This window comes from Anopheles funestus, chromosome 2RL (assembly GCF_943734845.2).
Source record: "Anopheles funestus chromosome 2RL, idAnoFuneDA-416_04, whole genome shotgun sequence".
Lineage (NCBI taxonomy): Eukaryota > Metazoa > Arthropoda > Insecta > Diptera > Culicidae > Anopheles > Anopheles funestus.
In genome coordinates, this window is record NC_064598.1 from 56,189,873 (window position 1) to 56,212,153 (window position 22,281).

Here is a 22,281-nt window from a genome sequence, read left to right on the forward strand (position 1 = left end):
CGTTTGCACCGACACTTACTGCAGGGATCAGCAGAGTTGCGTTGTTGATATTTTAATGACGGTGTTACAATTTGTTTTTCCTTTGTCAATAGGAAATGATCCATATATACAATATAGACGCACTTTTCCTTGTGCGCAGCGAGCGAAATCTTGTAGATGCAATCCTTCACATTCTGCGATATAATGAATCAATATTACCGACCCCGCTATAACAAATATAATTACATTATGATTAAACAAACCTGATTAAAACAAACCTGTAAGCCAACAGTAAGTTTTTAAAGACTCAAGGTTTATATCACTGTACGATTAGGGCGGCTAAGTTATGGGTGGGTTAGTGGTAACGGCCCTAGTTTTTTAGACGACATAACCGGTACCAAAACCACCGTCGCGATCGTTCCTTCCTAGCAAGAACTGTCTATAGTTCTACATTTGATAATGAGCATAGTAAGGCAGCTACTCAAGGAGTCAAGGAGTCAAGCAGGCGGATGGTGGATATTATTGCTATCAATGTTAATATTTAATATTTTTCACCGCCTTCCTCTGTAACGGAGCTTACAACACTTTTAACCGAAGATGTCCGAGTCTTCTTTTCGTTACTTCGTTTTCGTTTCGTTCGTTTCTTTAGTTAACAACATAAGACCTCTAAAATAAGCAAAACTAGGATTAAATATTAATTTTCAAAACAAGGATTAAAAAGGGTCTAGGTATAAGTAGCACCAGATTTGTGAGTTGTGCGTCGGTTAATATTTATGGAAGATACTCATATAAATAAATCTTCTTCTTCTTGGCCTGCTCGGGTTGACCGCGTCACGAAGACATGGTCGGGCCTCCAATCCGTTTTCAGCAAACTCGGTCTAGGGTCTTCTGGATCGCAGCAGTTTGTGGAACTCGTAGTAGGTAGGCTTTCGGATTTCGATGCTAACACCTCGAGATCGTCGCCATCAACTGATACTCTGCTTCCGAGTCGGGTTCTATCACGGGCAAGGCCTCCGGCAAGCCGGTACTTTGTCTTCGTTGCATTGATCCTCAATCCAGTTCTATCGGTCTCGCTTTTCAGTCGGGTGTACACGTCGCACACCGCCGCAGATGTCCGTCCGATAATATCGATGTCATCCGCGAAGTCGAGCAATCGGAGAAAACGGGTGAAAATCGTGCCCCGTATATAATTAAATAAACGATGTACATAAATGAAGAGAACAAAACCCAAATGCTTTGGTGATGCATTACAATGTTGAAAAACAATTTTCATTTGTACTGTCGCTTGATTTTCTTTAAATATTTGAATAATTATTCAAGAAACGTTTTGAACCAGACTTGACGCGCTCTGTGCACTTTAATTGTATATGTGTAGTGCGGTCTATTGCTTGGTGAACACCATATTTAGTCCGTTGAATATAACCAATAAAACAGTGAGATAAATAATAGAATGGAAAAAAGTAAGCTAACTAGAAAAAATGAGTTATGACATGATTCACGTATAGTTTAATTATCATTGATCCTTTATTTTACATGTTGAAATGCATGATCATCATGAATTTTTCGCTATAACTGTTGGTTATAATTTGTACATAAAGAAGTATCATTAATATACCGACGACGATTTGTGAACATACCTGTACTCTAACGATTATTATGTTTTGTATGCCTTGACCATCCCTTTTTGATACACCGATCATAATTGCACAGCGATTTGCTGGGCCTGCCATTGTATTGTGCGTCCTGTACCAGGAATAATCTACGATTGTTATGTGATATAAAAGTTCGCTTGAGCTGGGTTTGGATTCCCAGACGCTTGGTTCCCACCTTATTTACAGTGATTAAAATCCTGACGCTAATCTAGTTGGATGAAAACAAACATACATACACCGAACAAAAACGTCTGTTAAGTACAGCAAGGCAATAGGTAACAATTTAATAACAACAGGATTGCTTTTTGTGAAACAAAATGCACGAAAACAAAATCGGGTGGAATAGAATACGCCTTAGTTAATGTGCGCCTTAGTTTCATAAATAGTTTCCACGTAGTCATACGATTTTCAATAGCATTCTCGATTAATGGGATGCAATTATGAAGCGTAAAGCGTTTTCTTCTTTGCGTAATTTCCTCAAGTACAAGAATGCTCTTCGTTTGCGCTTACATAAAATCAAGACATTGACGGAAGCAACTAAATGTAGAATTAGCTAAGCTGATAATATTCTGGAGCGAAATCGTTCGCCAAATTGCTAAGAAAATTGAAGTCGGACGAATTGGAATTGTCCAGACTAACCATGGCGGCTGGTTTGGTTTGGCCTGCGCTGCTGCTGCCGCTACCAACTGGTGGACAACCGTTAAACGAGCAGAGTTCGCCTGTGGTAATGTCGTGATGGTTTCCGACCTGGGTTGTTGTCCTGACTACAGTACTGCTGTTTATGCCGACACCAACCGCTGCAGGGTTCGGCAGCGTTTGTTGTTGATGATGGAACGAATGCAGTTGCTGGCTGTTTTGCTGTTGGAAAGGATGCTGATGGTGATGTTGCTGTGGATGGTGCTGCTGTTGATGTTGTTGTTGATGAAGATGTTGTTGTTCGTAATATGCACTAGCTACGGGGGATGCTTGATGGAAGGCAAACGTTTCACAAGATTCAGTTCCCATTGCCGCTGGTACTGCGGTACCGAGACCAGTGTATGGGCCATTGCCTTGGTAGTCCATATTGTTGTTAGCCGCTAATGCACCGTGATGAAACGTTCCCATACTATCGTAGTAGTGGCTCTGTCCTACAGCACCCGGTTTCGTTGACTCGTAGTAACCGGTTCCACCACCAAACTCGTGCTGTGGATCGTAATCATTTGGATAGTATTGTTGTCCGCTAGGACCATACTGTCCGACGTTGTTAAGGCCTGTGTCACAACTGTTGTAATAGGGTTGGGACTGCGGGTGGAACGTTGAATCGCCGAGCTGATGCTGGGCTTGCTGTAGCTTCGCTTGCGGAGAATCTTGTACTAAAGTCTTATTACCGAAACTCTTCAATCCCAACGAGGCATTAAAATCCGTTTTCTGTGCATTGGGATAGCCTTCGTTTAGTGTATGCTGGGGACCACCGTAACCTGCCCCAGGGGGTATGATGGTTTTCTGATAATGTTGATACGGTGGTTGATAATGTACGCCAGCATCTGCTTTGCCAAAGTACTCTTGGGGCTTACTATTAAAATACATTCCACTACCTGAGGATCCTGTGGTGGTCGGAGATCCTTCACTTTCGTGACTTATAATTGGTCCATGTGGTAGCTTATGCTTCACTACTCCGTAAGGACTGGGATGATTGTAGTACGATTGAAGATTGTTGTTGTTGTTGCTGTTGCTGTTATTGTTGTTACTATTGCTGTTGCTGCTGGGTGAGATGGCCGAAGTAGAAACTGGACTGTGAGGGATGGTAATCGGTGCAGACGACGGTCCCAAAACAGGGCCACTATCCTTGGGATAGCCAGTCGCATCGTAGTTTTTGAATGAGTTGCTGTTGATAATTTTTGTAGAACTGACCGACTCTTTCTTTATCGCTTGCCCCTAAAGTGTGGCGTTGAAAGTGGATGAACGGAATATTAATTCACCGTGTGTCTATTGGTGTCACAATTATAATGATAGTACTTACGTCCGATTTCTTCTTCACTTTGGCATGGATTTCGTCCTCCTCGTCGAGGCTTCCCGTGGAGGCAACACTGGAGTCGGCACTGACCGCGTTGGTTACGCCACCAGAGCCTCCGCCACCACCAGTCGGAGTGCTTATATCGACGGTGGAATTCGGTGTCATGGCTAGTGGCAGAGTGTCAGACGAATGTTCAGGGAAGATTCTCATCAACTTCATTGACTTGTGGTACGCTTTGCGCAGGGGCGACTTACCGGCGTTCGGCGTACTGTTGTTCATCCCTCGAGAGCTGGACGTCGAGTCTGGTATGTCATCTGAGGGTAGCTCACATCCTTGGCAAGATTTTTTGGAATTGGAATCTGAAAAACACCAACAAAAATTTCCCGATGATGTTGGTTTCATCCGTGGTGTGTATGTATGTAGTTATGTATACTCACCTTTGAGATCGTCCTTTCCCGATTCGTCATCATCCGTTTTAGAGAGTGTTTGTCGTTTATGCTTCATGCGCCGATTTTGAAACCACACTTTCACCTTTGAGAGTGGTGGTGTTTATTGAAAGCATAAAACGAGCGACATCGATATTCCACATCAATGAGGAAAGCATGAAAAGCATAGAAAGCAGAATGAATCATTCAAACCACTGCACAATTTGCTTTGCAGACTGTTGGTGATCGTAACTAATTACACTTGGAAATTGTTCGTAAAATGAAAAGGCGCTAAGGTATCGAGGAGGAGGTGCGTTGCTGTATGGAAAAAATAATGAACCGCAGTAAGACTGAATATGACAGTTACCTGTCTTTCTGTTAGATCGAGACTAGCTGCTATTTCGATTCTTCTTGGCCGGCAAAGGTATTTGTTGAAGTGAAACTCCTTCTCAAGCTCTAGGAGCTGCGTATTGGTGTAGGCCGTACGCAATCGGCGTGGTAAACCATTTTCTGCAACAAACTCAGCTGTTGTAAGAGGCGTATGGCAGAACATGAAAAGAAAAGAAGAAAATGAGAAAATATATTGCATGGGCACTGTTTAAAAACTAAGCTAAATTATATATTTGGTTGCTGTTTATATGACCATTTGAGTCTGTTTATAGATCCGTCAATAAATGGTAGGTTTTGATTGAACGATCGGAAGACTGGCAGAATCATCAAAATGGCTTTTAAAGAGATTATTAAAGAGAAAGTGCGTTAATCGATTTTAGCCGTTTTCACACAAACACAACACATTGCACAACGCCGACGCTGTAAAGGGTACGGGTAGCACGGATTTGGGGAAGGCTTCGTTGGGGTCAAAGAAGCTGCTATTGTCAAACGGTGGCGGGCGATAATTTATGGTTCAATGGTAATTGATATTTTATTGTAATTTGATTACTGTACGGTTTTGTCCGCGAGTAAGGGAAACGAAAAAAATATGTTGTTTGCAGCTATCGATATTTATTGGTGGTCAGTAAAATTGAATGGTCAATATCCGATTTCACATTAAAGTGAGTGTTATACGTGGCGCGCGCTGGAATGACGGAAATCTGCGCGTGTACGCAGTTTAGCACAGTCATGTTGTTCGTGTTTATATATGATGAATGTTATGCGAGTTGTTGTATAAAAAAGATTTCAGTTTCCCACTGGATTTGTTGTTCCATAATGTTTTATTTGTTGATCTACTTTGATATAATTTTATTTTATTACGTAGTTTATTGATTGATCCGAGTACGGTATTTGGATTAAAGCAAGAAACAAACCAAGAAGCAAATGGAAAGAAGAACAGATCATAGGATGAAGAGAAGTTGTGTTTAAATTCTTGTTTCAGCACAAAGTATTTAAACAAATTTGATAGAAATTATATGAAGCTCAGTCTCATTTTACGACGATGTGAAATAAATTCAAAGTAACTCACGGAGCGATTTCTTACATTCTCGGTCAAGAAGAATTGCATTCAAATATGGTCATTTTTAATTATAATACCATATCAAACGAAAAAAAAACAACAATACGGTGAGTAGCCAGCATCTTGAAACAAAAAAAAATTTAAATTTGTTTGATTTGACTGCGTAAGAACCGAAATCGCGAAGGATTGGCTCTGTGCGACTGTTATTGTAGTAGTAAAGCTTTGTTCCTAAATTTTGTAGTTAAATATAATTAACAAAAAATGACCTCCATTACAATCTTTTAATCGAAGTTCCATACTAACTGGTAAACAACACGCATTTTGTACAATATTCTGCAGCGTACTATTTTAAGATAAACATTTTGAGGGAAGAGGGGTCCCCCTGATCTAAGTTATAAAACAAGCGACAGAAATGATTGTATTTGGAATCGCTAAAAAGAAAAAAAATTCTATTCACAAGCATAATTAAAAAATTGAAATGAAGGCTGAAGACTGGTTGGTTGAATAAGTATTATGTGAAAGTAAATGAGATAGATTTAAGAAGCAGTAGCTAATATTCATTTTAGAATAATATTTTTCGTTTCAAAATAATATTTCGGTAAAAGCAATAACCTCAATGAAATCAAATAAATAGGATTCTCAAAATGATTCTTTCGTTCTCTTACATGGCAAGTACATATCCGATTCATTGGAATTTTACAAATAAATCTTCTATTAGTTTATTTTTGATTTAAATATTTAGTTCGAAAATGGGATTTCGAATTATGATGGGAACAGTACGGGGAACACCATGTCTCCATGTCAAATATGATTTGTATCTGGTATTTTTATCCGATATGATTTGTGAAGCAATAGTTATCGTAATGATTAATAAATGGGCGTATGGTGTGCGCAAGCAGAAGACATTTGAAATCAGTTTGAGATTGTTTCAGTATTATTTCGTTATGTTAAGTTAATTTTTAACGCATTGAACAAAAACAATTTACAATGTTACAGCAGTGTTTTACTGGGTATACTATGTTTTGTTATGCTTCAATCAGTTCTTTTGTTTGAAATTTCTTTGTAATCATGAAATGCTGTTTTTTTAAGTAAATCGCATTTGTTTGAAAATAGATGTGATAATATAAACAATAGCTCAGAAAAAATACTTTTTTTCCTGTCAAACTTTTAATCATGTTGACTTATTCATTTATTGATTTATGCATATGCATTATGGTTTTGTGTAAACTAAAACAAATGAAAAACTAAAACAAATGAAAAGAATAATTACACTATGTATGGTATAATAGTTTTGGTTTATTCTTTGCTTCAAATGGATTTTCGGTTTTTTTAACTCTTTTAAATGATGATGTTAAAACATTTCTGGATAAAGGTAAGATTGATATGAATGATTCGTTACACTAGGTCGATTGTTATCAATATAAACATTTGTTTCGTGTGGTTTGACAGTAACAATAGTATCAACATAGGATATAAGTATATGAATTCGGGACGATTTTTCAATGTCTTGGGTATTGTGGGTGATATACAGACGTGTCAGCATTGGGACTAGGAAGCGTCAGTAACTCACACTTCAAACAGCACCTTGCAAAACGTTCTACAACATCATGTGTTTGTGGGTTGAAAAAAAAGGTCGCACAGCGATGATGAGGTGGAATGTTTCGTTTAGTCCGTCAATACTCACGAGAATAGCCAGTATTTATCGTTCTGCTATAGACGATGCAAGTACCAGTGTGCGCGTAGTTCATGTCCCTCCCCACTGCCCTATCTGCGCTTTATTTCCAGGATGATAAGGAAGAGTTTTTGGTAACTAGCAGTTTTTGCCTTATCATCGTATCTATCGTCATCAACATCATCCAAAATAAAAACGATTCAGCGATAACGCTAGCTAAAGTTCCGGCAGGACGGCCAGACGGAAGCGACCACAAATCGTAGTCGATGATTCATGCTGGACGACCAGTAAAAAAAGCGTACAGAAAATGGCCACGCGAGAAATTCGGCGCATTCCATGGCAAGGACTCAGCGTGAGTGAGTCTTTTCCGTAGTTTTATTTTCGGAGAAGATACATGTATATTTTCTGAAAGCAGCGAACCGTTTGATGGATTAGAAATGCGGTGTGTTGGTGAGGGGAGGCTTCCATTGCAAAGTATATTTACAAAAAAGAAATCTTGTGAAATTGTTAAATTTTACATACATACATACACACAGAACGTACACAAAAAAATGTAACAGTGTATGCAATGAACTGGCAAATGTGTGATGAGAGTGATTTAAATGTTTTACTTTGCAGTTTAAATTACTGATACGAAATATGCAAACAAGATGTTCCGCAATTTTGAATAGGAATAAAACAATAGATATCTCACGAACATTATTTTTAGATTGTTAAGAACAAACTGTTTTTTTTATGATTTATTTTTCAGTTCTTGCTGATGTGTACACGGTGGAAAAAATCAGGGTTAGGAACCTTCGTGGTTAGCAGGATTTACAGCAACCCAAAATCAATCATGATTTGAACAGCGTCGTGCAAGATTTTAGTAGGTCTGAGAATTGTAGCCCTCGCTAAAAATGAGAATCAAGATGCATTGGCACATGGTAGCGGTACTGTAGAAATGTACATATTCTACCATACTACTTTCCCTACAAACATGTTGTCAATACTTATTCGCATCGATGAAGATGTATGCATGTGTTCGCTTAGTGACGACGTTCCTTCGGCCTAGATGATCTGCCAAGAGTTTGGAGGACTGGGAGAGTGCTTTCGCTCAACAGCTTTACTGTCGCTACGAGAGCTGCTGTCAGTCTGCGTCGGCTAGTTACATACACGCTGGATACGCATAAGACGTTGACGATGGCAATGACACAGCCTAAGGTGGCGCATCGGTACTGTACGTTACGAAACGGTAGTTGGAAATCGTTTTTTGAAAATGATTGATTGATCACCACATGTCAATTGTAAACAATTGATCCCTCTTTCTGTATCCGTACATTTCCGACGGTGTGATGTGCGAAAACGCTTACGGTCTGCTATACCGTTTGTAGCACTCTGTCCTACACGTAGAGTGTGTATGTTTTTGTTTATAGATAGGATGGGATAAGGGCGCCTCAGTCAGAAGAACAGAAGCCCGTAGCACCTGTGCATGCCAGGGACATTGTCAGGGAAGTTTAGCCATAGCGTTCCATAGCCGGCTTGGGCTTGACCATTGGCTTTGGGATTGTTCCGTTTGAAGAGTGGGGTGAGATTCAAGAATGTATGTACTCTGAAAAAACATTTGGTCACCGAGATTTGTCACCCAGCGATCAAACATCGTGAAAGCATTGAACTTTCGTGTTCGGCAATTTTGTTGCCGCTTCTTCACGATGGTAAGGCTGACACATTGATTTCTGGAGGTCACAGACAAGCAATTTATCAAATCTATATCCCCTGTGTTTGGATGTACAGGTTGAAAAAAGAAACGATTGGTTGTGACTAGCGTTAGTACGGGAGACTAACTGCGGAACAATTGAATGTATGTATATACATAATCCCTCAGCAGGAGAAAACTTTCTGCATTGGCAAATGACGGTACACATTTTCGAAATAGCACAACAACACCAACTTCATTTAGGAACAACTTGAAACAGAAAACCACAACATGAAATAAAAAAGAAATCAATGCACTAGCGTTACGTTGAAGTTAGTTGCAAATGGGTTTTAATTTTTAATTCGCGATCTGTGCAAGATGTCTGTTTGTTAACGAAAAAAAAACAAAACAAAACAAAACATTAACTCACACAAATACCGGGGTAAAAAAGTCGATGTTTAAAGGGCAGGAAATGTGTATAAATCTAAACCAAAAAAGTATGCTTTCCTTCGGATATCATCCGGGAAGAAGCTCCCATCCTTTGTCCGGTCATGGCCTAAGGGCGAAGAAGGAAAATTGAAGAAAGTTGAAAAAAGTGATTCGGAAAAGATTTTCCTCTATTTTTAAAAGTCATTTAATTTCTGTTGCTGTTGTTTCTGGTGGCATTTTCACTGTAGGATGGGTATCATTGTAAGCCGAGCTATTTTTTGTGAGGCTGTGTGTGTGTGTGTGTGTGTGAGTATAACATTATACTTTTATTCTACTGCGTTTCTTGAAACGAGGACGGACGATAGTGTCATTCGTTGCTCTGCCCCCAGTGCGCTAGGGAAATGTTTGTGAGCTATCGTAAATATGCGGTTTTCTGGTAGTTACACCACCAAGAGCGAGAAGAATAAATTTAAACGATTGCGAAAACAATTACGGGACTGCGTTTAATATCTTTAATATGCAAAATAAGTGCGGCTAGGATGCATAGAAGAAAGTATGCGCTAGAAAAATAAAAACGTACTGCGACAAGAATTTGTACGCGATGTTTGGATGATATTAATCCAATAGAAAATAAAACTTTTACACAGAGTTAACAAAAATACTGCTAAAATTCTGCAGAATGAGTGTGAAATAACGAAACAATATTAAATTATTAACCGTGCAGCGAATATTGGTGTAGCAAGGAGTACTTCTAATGTTTGGGAGTGTTCCATGCCACCCTTCTGATGGGTTGAACATTATGTTAAGGTGCGACCAGAAATGCAAAAAAAGAATATAGAAGAATCCATACCGGAAGAATGACGGTAAAGATTCGTGGATAGGGGTACGTATCGACGGTCGGTCTAGTTGAGTAGATAATGGTATTTTGTTCGTTTTATCGCTTTATTTTCAGATTCGTCAGGCTGTAGGTCGTTTTAGCTTGAAATTATGGCATTAAAATCGATCACCAATAACTGAACCAACGTATAAGAAGCGAACATAAATTTTGCTATGAATTTTCCTTCTTTTTCCCGAAGAAGAAAGATAAATAACTACTTCAATTTAAATACTTCAAACCGAGTTTGCCCGGGATAAGGCAAAGGATAAGGGGGAAATGCCTTGTGATAATTGTACTACTTTAGCCTCAGAGGCTGACAATACGGCCGAAGTTGTAATCATTAATTAAAATAAAAATAAATTTAAATAGTTCAATTTTTCTTAAATATTTTTTACAATGAAGCCCGTTTATAAAGCTCCTTAATTAATGTATTGCAAGGAAAAATGTTATCGTTTTATTAAGTGCTTAATGGTTTCAAAACCATTCAAATACAACTGAAAATAGTTTAATAAATCAGTTATTGCATTTCAAAATCATGTTCCTTATTTTGTTTCTTGATAACAGTAGCACTGTGCGAGAATGAAGCATTTTGTTGAGGACAGTGAATGTAGGGCGAAAAACAAACACAAATCTTAAACGAACAAGATAACAGTCTATTTGTCTTAAAAGTGCTTGCGGTTGGTTGCCAGGTTTCTTCTTGTGAAGCCACAGGCAATATGTTTTTTTGGTTTTTATTTTGTGTCATATTTTTGGGGTTCCTTACGGTTTTTTTGGAACCAATTAATGTCGGTAAGTAGGGGACCCTCATCAAAATCGCGTCGCGCCGATTTGGAAGAAGCGATTACTTATGACAGTTGCAGGTGGGTGTGCAATTTTTCAAGATGGTTCTGATCGGTTGGTTACATTTCTTTTATGGTAAAATAAACGCAAAATGTAACCATATTCAAGTTGCTTATGAATACAATGTATAGATTAATATACACGTTATCAACCATGACCTAGCGTTTTGAAGAAATAGTTAGAAAAACAACAGAAGAGCGTTTAATTGAAATCGGAATCTACTGCTAACTGAAAAAAGAGGCTGGCTAATGAAATGTGAATATTTTGAAGGGTGTTTCGTGTGTTGGAAATGCAGCAAAACCATCTGCTCATCAACATATGGCGACGGAATTTGGGATCTTAAGTGAATCCCTAGTGGATAATTTTTTTTTTTTATCAGTGATGTTTGCTACTTTGCCGCTACCGAAGCGTTGGAGATGCGAGTGTTTCTTGTGTATAATTGATTACGCTCTGTTCCCTTTATTTGGTGCCTAATTTTTGTTATGCCAATCATGCGCGGTTTTATGACTTAAGCTAGCACTAATAGAGGCTATAATCAACCGAGGTAAATTTTAATTTTCACGCCTATGCTGTGCTGCCGCACTTGGACTCGATTTTGTTTGCGAGGCTCGCTGTCCGCCTGCGAGCGTACAGTTGTTGGGCTGCGGTTAGCGGAACGTTGGTCGGCAGGGCAGAGGACGTCGTTTTTTCCCTCTTTGAACGTGCACCGGTCCCAGGCGGATACCAATCAAAGCAACCCACAACGAATGCCTTTAACCAAGGCCGTTTTTCTTACCAACGCTTGCGTACCCGTACTGCAATGGGATGAAGTTCTCGGACAAGTGCCAGAGCCCATGGATTGCTAGTAATTTTGAGGTGTCTACAGTCTTTTGGAAGAAAAATTGTTCCGCAATTCATCAGTACCATCAAATTCAACGGCCGGCAGCCATGTACGGTGCCGAAAGGGCAGAGTGGTGATACAGTTTTGCTTTCTTTCTCATCTTCTTCTAAACGCACTATTGCGAACAAGTTGGGTGCAAGAACACAAGCAGAGCAAGAATCATGTTAGATCGTTAATCAAACTCATTCAAAACATTTCGTTTTCTGTTTCGTTTCGGGTACACCATAGATAGAGAGCCGGTTCATGGTGTCCTGGTTCGAAGGTACACCGACGAGGGCCAAGATTCCATGGTGATGACGGCGCCTCCTGTGAGTGTCTAAGAGGCGTTGGCGCCCTTTTGTGATGCTGGGTGGGTAAGGCATGTTTGTAAGTGTTTTGTTACAATCCCCGTTCCCCCGGTGTAAAAAAAGATCGTTTGTCGTGATGGTGGGTACAAGGGGGACGATTATCCCTTAATAAAACTGAACCTTATCAAATTTCAAACCGTTTAGCAGCGGTGATTTTATTGATCCCCAGAGAAAACGGTCCACTCTCGGAGACAAATGATTGCTTGACCTGTCGACTTCACACGGTGGACCTCTGAACCATCCCCTATTTCGTGCGACCAAGGCCAAACGTCGCTTCTTCAGCAATCGTCGCGATGCGGTCGACCGAGGGAAGATTGTATGCGGAATGATAACATAATATTTTTAAGCAGATTAGCACATCATGGTCCATTTTTCTTCTCCGCTCCCTACGAAGCGATGCGATACAACTTCCTGCTGTTTTTCGCGTTCATTCAATCCTCTAATCCAGCTGCCAGGATATGATTGGGCCGAGCCGAAAAGGGAGTGGTAGTTCTTGAAGGAATTTCCTGCTCCGAGGTGTGTGCGTGTACTGAGACTCTTGTTATTCATGTGTATTTATTTGATAAACACTCACATTTTTTTCTCAGCATTGGTAGACGGACTCTTTTTGCTAGCGCATAGAGCAATGTTTTGTAGGGGTGTGTGCTTGCCCTTTGCACTTTGTGTACTTTGTGACTGTATCGTGTGGTGAAATAAATCGAGAGAGAGAGAAAAAAAGAAAGAAACGTGAACGTGCTGAACGAAGGGTGGTTTAGCCAAGACCAAACAGGAACGAAAAACCGCACCGACTAACGTTGGCCTAAGTGAGACTTTTTAAAAAATGCTAAACCGAGCGAGTAAAGCGATGATGACGACAATATAATTTATAGTAGTCATAAAATTACAATGTCAACCGCAAGAAGTGCCACTTCTGTAGCTTCACAAGCATTGGTTAGAGTGTGGTGCCTTACCGCACCTAGGACAGCAGTTGATTTCGTTGATCTGCGGTTACGATAAAGAATCCGCCTGGTGGTTCTTTGGAAAAGTTTGGGTGGTGGTTTGAGCTCAAAACATAAATGCGTCCTTAATGTTCTCCAAACAATCACACAACACGAGTTGAGAGTGATATTTTAGATGTTGTTAATGGTCTTCATTTTGCATGTATTACACAATTGCGAGAGTTATTGTTTGAAATATCTATCATTAAAAAATGTACTTCCAAAATCTTCTACCGCAAATTCTGACATTGGGGTTGGGGTGGGAAATATGGGAGGTTTGTGATGACTCTAGAATATGCGAAAGAAAAATCTTTTGAAATTCTCGATAGTTATCAAAGTATTATTAATCCACGTAGATTGCGTAAGAAAATACTATTTCTAATCGAACTTTAAGAGAAGATCGGAGACCATCGGTTTCTTAACTAAAACTAGACTTTTATCATAATCACCAATAGTAAATCTCACACTGGACCACCGAAAAACTATTAATACATTCCATCTGTTTTGTCGATGGAAACTTTACGTAAAGTAAAATCAAAAAGAATAGGGTAATTAGTTGTTGTGACGTCTAACTATTGTTTTGCGTACGATCTGTGAGAATAGTATAGGCTTGTTCTAAATTCTTGTTCTACTTGGTTTAGCGACCAACTTGGTCACGATACCACGTAGACGTAGACTACGGGGTTACGTTCCAGATGAAATTGGATAGCGTTCCGTCATGTGAAAGACCAACGCCGCTACTATATATACCACCGACTTGTTGTACTAAATTACCCTACTTAAATGTGCCACGTGACTCGATTGTGCTAAATGTAACGAAATTTTAAACCTAAAACTAAATGTAAAAAAAAAGCTTCAAAGAAACCACATATGGTTCGTTGAATTTAACTAATAAGTAACAAATACCAAATTGGTAGTGCTTGTTACAAGAATTGGTTACGAATTATGTACATTCCAAACCAACAAGCTGTGGTGAATACAAACGATTGAAGATTACAAACAAGGAAAGGATAGATAAAACAGAAGGAATTGTATGTGAATACTAAAGAGTAAGTATATAGTAGCGTCAAATAACGTGAATCTTGAATTCGTGAAAAGTGATTCGGAATTGGTACTAGCGGAATGGAATTCCCTAGCAACGGATCGCAAGCATTGATGTTTGAATGCTAGTTTATTTTAATTTTTAAAAAATTACGAAAACTCCTCGATCAATGTAAAATGCTTTCCAATGCCATCAGCGTGTATATCAAAGCAATTACAGATACTGAAACAACATACGCTTAGCCATATGTTTAGTAATGTTATGGTTTTTTGTTGTATAAGTTTATAACAGTTTTAAGAGACCGGGAAACGATTACTGCTACGTCTGCGGGTCTCGAGCGGGTAAATGGAGTGAATTAAAAAGCGTAGCAATGAAAAATCACCGGTCGGAAGCGATGGTTTTTTTTGCGGTTAGCGTTATACGATGGCAGATGCAATTGAACGAATGTTGAGGTTGACTTTGATCTGTCAGTGGAAGTGGACAGCGAATGGCAAAAGGGCAATGAAACGCCCGACAAGCCCTAGGGAAAGCATTTGCGAGAGCGGGCAAACTGAAGGAAAAATAATTCAACGGCATATGAATTGAAGTCGACTTATGAGCAAGTTTCGTGTAGCCCGTATGTGGCTTAGAAATCATCATTCTTTGTGTAACCTGTTATTTTACTTCATTTGTCATGCGAGCGTATTTCTGTCTTCGGTGTCTACAGTTTTACCATTCACTCTTCCCGCCATACTGTTGTAGTTGGTGTTTTGTTTTTGTAAGTTGCCTTTCCGTCCGTTTTGCCATATCTGAACTGTTTGTGTTTTCAGACGGGGTAGCCCGTCGTCTTACAGGGTTGGGCCGGACACTACTTCGTGATCGTGCGCAAGAATTTAATAGTTTCTTTTCCAGAGTCTGAACGGCTCTGCATATGTACAGGCGAATACGAAGCTCCGCTTAGCGGCAGGTTCTGGCTGAATCGCATTTTATCATTGCACGTTCGGATGAAAAACTTCGCATGTAAGAAAGCAATAGTTAAAAATGTCGGGCTAACGGGGCTGTTTGGAAAACATAATTGAAAGCAACTTCGAGGAACCCCTACAGCCATCACTCTGCTGTCAAGCAAAAAAAACCTTATGCTTTACACAGTGCAATAACTTAGAATATGAGCATGTAGAAGCATGTCTTGTTCGTTTGGTTACAGTTTGTGGCAGCGATGTATGTAGACATTTTTTTTATACAGTGAAAGCTTTCCAAGCTGCAGGAGTTACTGTTGTGAACTTAATAAAATATACATTTTCAAAGCAGTCACAATTTCAAAACAATTTAATAAAACATTTAATTACTTTACGTTGAATAAGTAAAAATTCTTTATTCGTAAGGAACGTAAGGATTCGTAAGACACGCACAAGCCGGCGTATTGCGGAATAAATCAAAAGAAGGTTAAGAAAAAAGTATCATCAGTAATGTAATGACACAAAACATGCGACAAAATAGTAATACAATTTCATTTATAAAATAAATTGGAAATAAACCATGTCAGTTAAGTTTAGAATGAAACACTAAAGAAATAAAAGAACAGTGTTTGACGGAGATAAGTACATCGCGTGCAGTGTTATGAATATTTTTTCCCACTATTTTCGTTACACAAAAATGTAATGAAACAACCACTTTGCATTGTACAATTAAAAAATTGATTCAGATGAGTTTTTTTTCACACCGACAGTACAAAAAATATATAAACAAAACGCGATATTTCACAGTGAGCACCTACACAAAACTTCCCTACAAGAAAATTGTAGATCGCTTACATTGACGTCGTAAGAATGGTTGAAATACGTTGTAGAACCTTACGCATCGTTGTGTAGGTAACGCAGGTAGGTTAAGGCAATGCGAACGTGTAAGGTATCGGTTGGGAAGACGGTGTATTTTTAAAAGAACACGATCATTAATCATACTAATGCCAAATGCGAAGCACCGAGCGCGAGTCTAGCTATTCTATTTTTTTTTTTTGCTTTTGTCGAGATGTGCTCTCGCGTCCATATAAAGTGATTGAAAGAACTCGTAGAATGCGTCGCGTGGTATGATGCGTGGTGTTAGACGTTGACGTTGATGCACAGGAAGAGGTACGCAATGATCATACCGAAGCGGTTTGGCGTGCTGTGAGTAACATGTGTCACTAGCGTTACATGAATTCCGCGTTATCTGCGCGGTGGCTTTGGCGGATGAAGATTCTGTTGAGCGTTTCTCGTTGGTTACCCTCGCTTACCTCGCTCAGGTGCTGAATGGAAACGCGTGGTTGCAGGCGGATACAATTGTTAGATAGATAGTTATTTTTCCGATGAGTGATGGGATCGGAACCGTCGGGGCAATTGCGAGGAAGGCAACAATTAGAAACAAACATCGACTGCATTGGAACGATATGGCGGAAGGTCGTACGGATATGATGTGTTGTTTTTATTTTTGGTCACACAATACAATGAAAACCCAGTGCGATGACAAGCCGAACGACGCCGTTTCTGTACCAGAAAAAGGGGAAATAGAAAACTGCAGTTGTTGTTTTTTTTCTAGGTCACGTACTGTATTCCACCATGGACATTCAACCATGGTCGGTGTTCCGGGGTTGGTTGGTGTTTTATGAAAGTGATAGAAATTTATGGCAAAATCCATTGAATTTGTTACTTTGAATAAAAAAATCCATCACAAACGCGTGACTAGAATTTATGAGTTGCTAGCCCAGTTGCTAGCAGCTTGGTTATGAATATCAGGACAATCTCAATCCTTTTATTATTATAAAGCTTTTTAACGCAATGCGATAGACCATTTGAAAAATCATATCACATCAAAGGATAAACCTGACCATTACCAATATTTTATGCGGAAATACATTACTATATCAATTTATTAAACCGTTTGTTTGCTAACAATTGTCTTTTATATCAGACGACTCTGGTAATTAATTGAGGTTAAAATTCTATAAAATTTAAAAAATTATACATTAAAATATTAGAAACTTAAGCCGTCTTAGAACTTATAATGTATAGTTTTCAATATAATTCATGGTTCGATGTGTGGTTGTCTTTCCGATTAAGGCTTCGTTCGAAGCCATAAAAAGAAATTTTTCTTCTTACTGTTTTCACTTACTTAAACATTACAGACATATTGCATTGTGAAAAAACTGGCATAGTTAAATCGCTTAGTACTGTGGAAAAAAGATAAATTGAATTATAACACATTTGTATTTAAATGTTATGTGTCTCCTTGTCGAACAGGTACAATTTGGTACCTATCCATGGTATAATGAATTAACAAACGTATCGAGAAATCATTAGAATATGTTTCATGGGGTTTACGGCGTTTATGGCCCAACTCACACGTGACGCCCACGCCCTGCCCACGTCCACAAGTAACTTCGTAGAAAGCCGAAACAAACCCTCTATGCTTACTGCACGCTTAAGCAAAACAACGCTTTACCGAGTGCTACCCCGAATGCAGTGTATGTGGTATTCTAATGCGGATCGCAGGTATAATTTCCAAATCCTTTTTCACTTCGCGAAGATCCCAGGTATAATTCCCGAATCCTCTTTCTCCTCGTGATTTGTGGACGCGTCCAGGACAGGACCCAATTTTTTTGAAATTTTGTATGACTTCGGCTTTTGTGGACGTCTCATGAGCCGTCATGTGTACGCAACCTATACGTTTAATCTCTTTGAAATGGTTGTGCCTCCTGGGGTGCTCTCAAACGACGGGTGGTTGTCGTGCGTGCTGAGCCGTTCACAGCTACCTAGAGTAGCTCCAACAGTTTCGGAAGTCTTCGATGATATGGATTACAAGTTGAGAGGGTGGTCAGTAGTAAATCATCGACAGTGTAACCACTTCATACACGAGGTCTCCCTTACGATGCCACTATCCTGTGGTGGAACAGGAATAGACAGATCGAAAACACACGGTGTGCCTAAGCGTAACGCGTGAAGGTGGGTAATGTCATGTAAACAGCATTCATTTAAACTGCTACATGTCGAATAAAATATTATCTTCCTATTGGACACGGTTAGTGTAAACCGTGCCTTTCGCAAACTGGATGATAGCTACAGCGGCGCCATCAGTGCCACTTACAGTAGCATCTTAATGAATTTGTAGCAAATATCAGAGCTAGCAATAATTTCGTACCCCAATAATTTCGTAATAATTCTGTCGGAAACATTGAGCGAGTTACGGGTGGGTTAGTGGAGATTGTTTTAATGGAGTGAAGAATACATGCGTGACCGCAAAGCAATATGAAATAAGTCAGACGAATAGCTAAAAGGGAGGATGTAACGAAAAGGAGCTTGTGGAACGTAAATTGACAGATACCATCGTCGATTTATACTGGTACCAGCATAAATCATACGTAGAAATTCTATGCACTTTACGGTACTATTGTGATATTTCCTAGTAACATGAAAAATATGCTCAAAGCCGTTGATTTCTATTGCCAAATGTAAGGTAAGCTATGATCTTCTATAATGTTATCAAGTAAGCTTCGAACATCATGTCATTCCATTACCGTTTGGTTGTATAAATGGGTTATAAATATAAAATATTGTACGTGTGTGTCTGTTCCGTATTAAAATTTAAAGTTACATTTGTTTCTAATCCATCGTGCAAACAGTAAGAAATTATGTTCTTCAACTGTTCCGAATCAACGAAGTCACGCGATCTACTGTTCGTCGTAATGGGGACGCAATCAAGAATCGGTTCAATCACAATGATAATATTCGCTATTGTTGTATATGAGAATTTGACATTTTACTGTGAAACTATTAGTGAAACACCTGTTCTGAGGCCAAGTTATTATCTTATAATCCCATAGAGTCTTTATAGTCGATGAGCGTTGGTTAATGATCACAATATTTTGATATAATAATGGTTCATTGGCACGATTGGCATAATTGCATAGTAAAAATTATAGTAATGTTTGTGTTTGAAGAGCGTTTCAGTTTGTTAAGATATAATATATTTTACATGTGACGCTTGTCAGTAATGTAAAAAAGACGCTTGTCAGCAATGTAAATAGGAAAAATGTTGCAATGTAAAGATAAGAGTTACACCACGAAAAGTGTTACAAAACTGTTAAGTAGTGTCTAGATACTATTTCGATCGTAACGAATCATACTTATTTGAAGCGTTGAAGAAATATTCTTTTACTGAAATGTTTGAGGGCAATTTAACGTATGATGTCTGGCTTGCCCAACATACATATGAAACATAATGGAATAAATACATGGATAGTTACACATCCATGGATAAATGCACGAACTGACGTTTTGTTTGGTACATAAAGGGATCCAATAGCATGCTACCGTACACTACAACTATAGATAGAGGTCTGTTGCCATAGTTTGTAGTCATAGCAATGTGCAGGTCACAACGAAAGCACCGAATGAAAAAAAAACTGTAAGTTTCGTTGTGTAGAGTGTATGTAACTGCCATAAAACATACAATTTAGATAAAAAAAAGAAAGTACAAAAGTATGACAGATGCACGTACCTTGGGCTGTAGCTTTGCGGGCCGTTTTTTTCTCCTTCATCCAGGGATATTCCGGTACGGACTCCATACTATCACTGGGCCCCATCGGGTAGCCCTGAGAAATGAGCTTCGGGCTCTCACTGTCGATATGTGTCAGAAATTCAGCCATTGAAGGTTGTGAGTTGATAAAGCCACTTTCGTTCTGCATCCAATAAGATGTATCCGGATGAGGTTGCTGTTGCTGCTGCTGGTTAGAAGCTTGCGTACTGAGACCCTCTACAGACGCTGCAATAGGCAATTGGGTCGCAGCTCGCGGCGGTTTATCACAGATCACTTGTTTTCGACCAACCAGCTGCGGTCCACCAGCAATGATCGTTTGTTGCTGTTGGGTAGCGTTGAGCGAAACTTGTTGGGGATTGATAATATCGGTTTCACTCCCAACCACTACCGCAGCACCAGCCTGAAGCGAACCGATCGCCGGAGATTCTGATTTTATTTGTGCTCCCATGTGTTCGATGGAACTGCAAACTTCTTGCATTGCCAGGTCGGGGTGAAACGGATTCAAGTAGTAACTGGGTGCAAAAGCGCAATGAGAACTGCTAGCTCCGGTGTGGAAGATTATATTTTAACAGCAGAATGGCTGTTTTCTTCGAATTGAACAAATTATAATCCTATCAAGCTGGCTGTAGCCATGATGAGTGATATTCATGAAAAGCAAATCAAATCGTCGAGCGCTCATCAATTACGTTTGTTAAGTGATTCGACATGATGTTATTAAACCCCAAATCAGAAAGATCAACTAGCTGTTGTTGAAATGTTGCAACAAAAACAAAAATATCCCGATCATTACTCTATTCTTCTCCACGAAACTACTCTAAATCTATTATCACGCCATTGTCACCACGCACAAATCAATGGTACAAATTGCCACAATTTTCCTATTGTAGTACACCAGTATCACTTTTGTAAAGAATAGAGCTCACGGTTTCAGGGCTGTAACCGATATCGGTGATGTTTAGAGCGTTTGCAGCGATGCCACCATAAAATTTACGGCTCAACACCGTACGACGGTCGTACTTGATGAATACCGCAGGAATGGGCTGGAATCGTATCGTGCTGGTTTCCTTATCACATCCCGAAAGGTACCTTGTGTGGTGGTTGTAGAACAAAGTGGGATGTGAAAGCAACAGTCTTCCAACGACCGATACACGTGGCAGCGTCAAAGATCCTATTACGAGCACTCGTCGTTTGAAAATATTTGGGGTAGCTTCGCTCACCGGAATACCCGGCTGCTGGAGAATTTCCTGTGCGTTCCGCGCATTGATGTCACCGGGCGATAGCGAGGCACCATTTAGATAAGCACGAAAAGGATGCAGCGAAATATCAGAGCAGTAACGCGGCAACACTGATATCTTGGAAGTCTCCGGAACTGACGACACTTTGTACTTGCATAAATCATGTACTAGCTTTTAATCGCAAATAATTTAAACTTCACCACATGCACTGCGGATGTAAGAAGCATGTTGCAAGGGACGTAACAGCCCGATTTTATTTTTCTATGTCACGAGAGGTTTCTTCACGCACACACAAGCACGATCACTTAATTATTTTCACAAATAAATACTGAATTTTGCTGAATGTGAAACACATTTTGATGTACACTGGACACTGGCCGGTATAGGGCACGTTTTCAAAATTGAAGAAATAGCAATTCCGTTTCATTGCAACCAAGCCACTTATTTTATGAAGATCATGTTACGCAAACAACACGAATCGTATGTTTTGTTTAGTTTTAGATCCGCTAACGATTGTTCTTAAGGAATGAGAGCGTTGAAAAATTGGCCCTAGCTTTTGCAAACACCTTCACACTGGACCTTACAATGCCGTAATCTCCTCAATCGCAGAATCTCCGTATTCGATGAGTCGTAAACGAACGAGCTGCAACAGCTAACTGACCATTTTGAAACTAAGGCGTTAGCGATGGTAAAATCTGGTTGGTTGGTAAAGTTGAATGTTGTTTTGTTGTAGGAACAGGAAATAGAAAGAGCGCGCATGCTGTTGCAGCTCGTTCACTCTTGCGTAAATGGCACAGATCCAATCCCACGCCTTCTTTTTCGTTGAATACACATCCCGGTTTGGTAGTGTGTGTGAACACTTATTTTCGATTTCGTCAGTGGTTGGCAATCGCAAAACGAATACTAAATGCGCGGATACCAACGTGATCGTAATTCCACAACCCAGCCTATAAACCCAGTTATAAAATAGGTAAGACAAGTGATAGATAATTCTTTGATAATAAATAACTGAACATAAACAAGTTCACGTAAATATAGAAGTGCATGATAGTAAAAACATCGTTTAAAATAAATCGACAAATAACAACAGAAAAGTTTAAATCAGAAAACAGGAATCAAAAAATACGCGCAAGAGTTTACATTCCCTGCTATGCGCGTTCGTATGCAATTTCCGTTGCGTTACGATTTTTGGAACAGTATTGTAATTTGGGAAAATACAAATTCCTGTAACGAATAGATGTTTTAAGCCAGTCATCCAGTTGAA

The 22,281-nt window shown here is 39.4% G+C and overlaps 1 protein-coding gene across 2 annotated transcripts; it reads right to left on the reverse strand.

The window, feature by feature from the left end:
- Positions 1-1,481: 1,481 nt before the first annotated feature.
- LOC125762551 (homeotic protein proboscipedia) lies at positions 1,482-22,144 on the reverse strand. 2 transcript variants are annotated; one of them, XM_049424750.1, is made up of 6 exons: positions 19,744-22,144; positions 4,417-4,574; positions 4,062-4,155; positions 3,879-3,983; positions 3,631-3,791; positions 1,482-3,545 (listed from the first exon to the last, which is right to left on the reverse strand). In XM_049424750.1, the coding sequence occupies exons 1-6, from the start codon at positions 20,258-20,260 to the stop codon at positions 2,181-2,183; spliced, it is 2,400 nt and encodes a 799-aa protein (XP_049280707.1). In that variant the 5' UTR covers positions 20,261-22,144; the 3' UTR covers positions 1,482-2,180. The 2 variants fall into 2 exon arrangements, with proteins under 2 accessions (XP_049280707.1, XP_049280706.1); XM_049424749.1 differs by having other exon boundaries at positions 3,631-3,983.
- Positions 22,145-22,281: the final 137 nt, after the last annotated feature.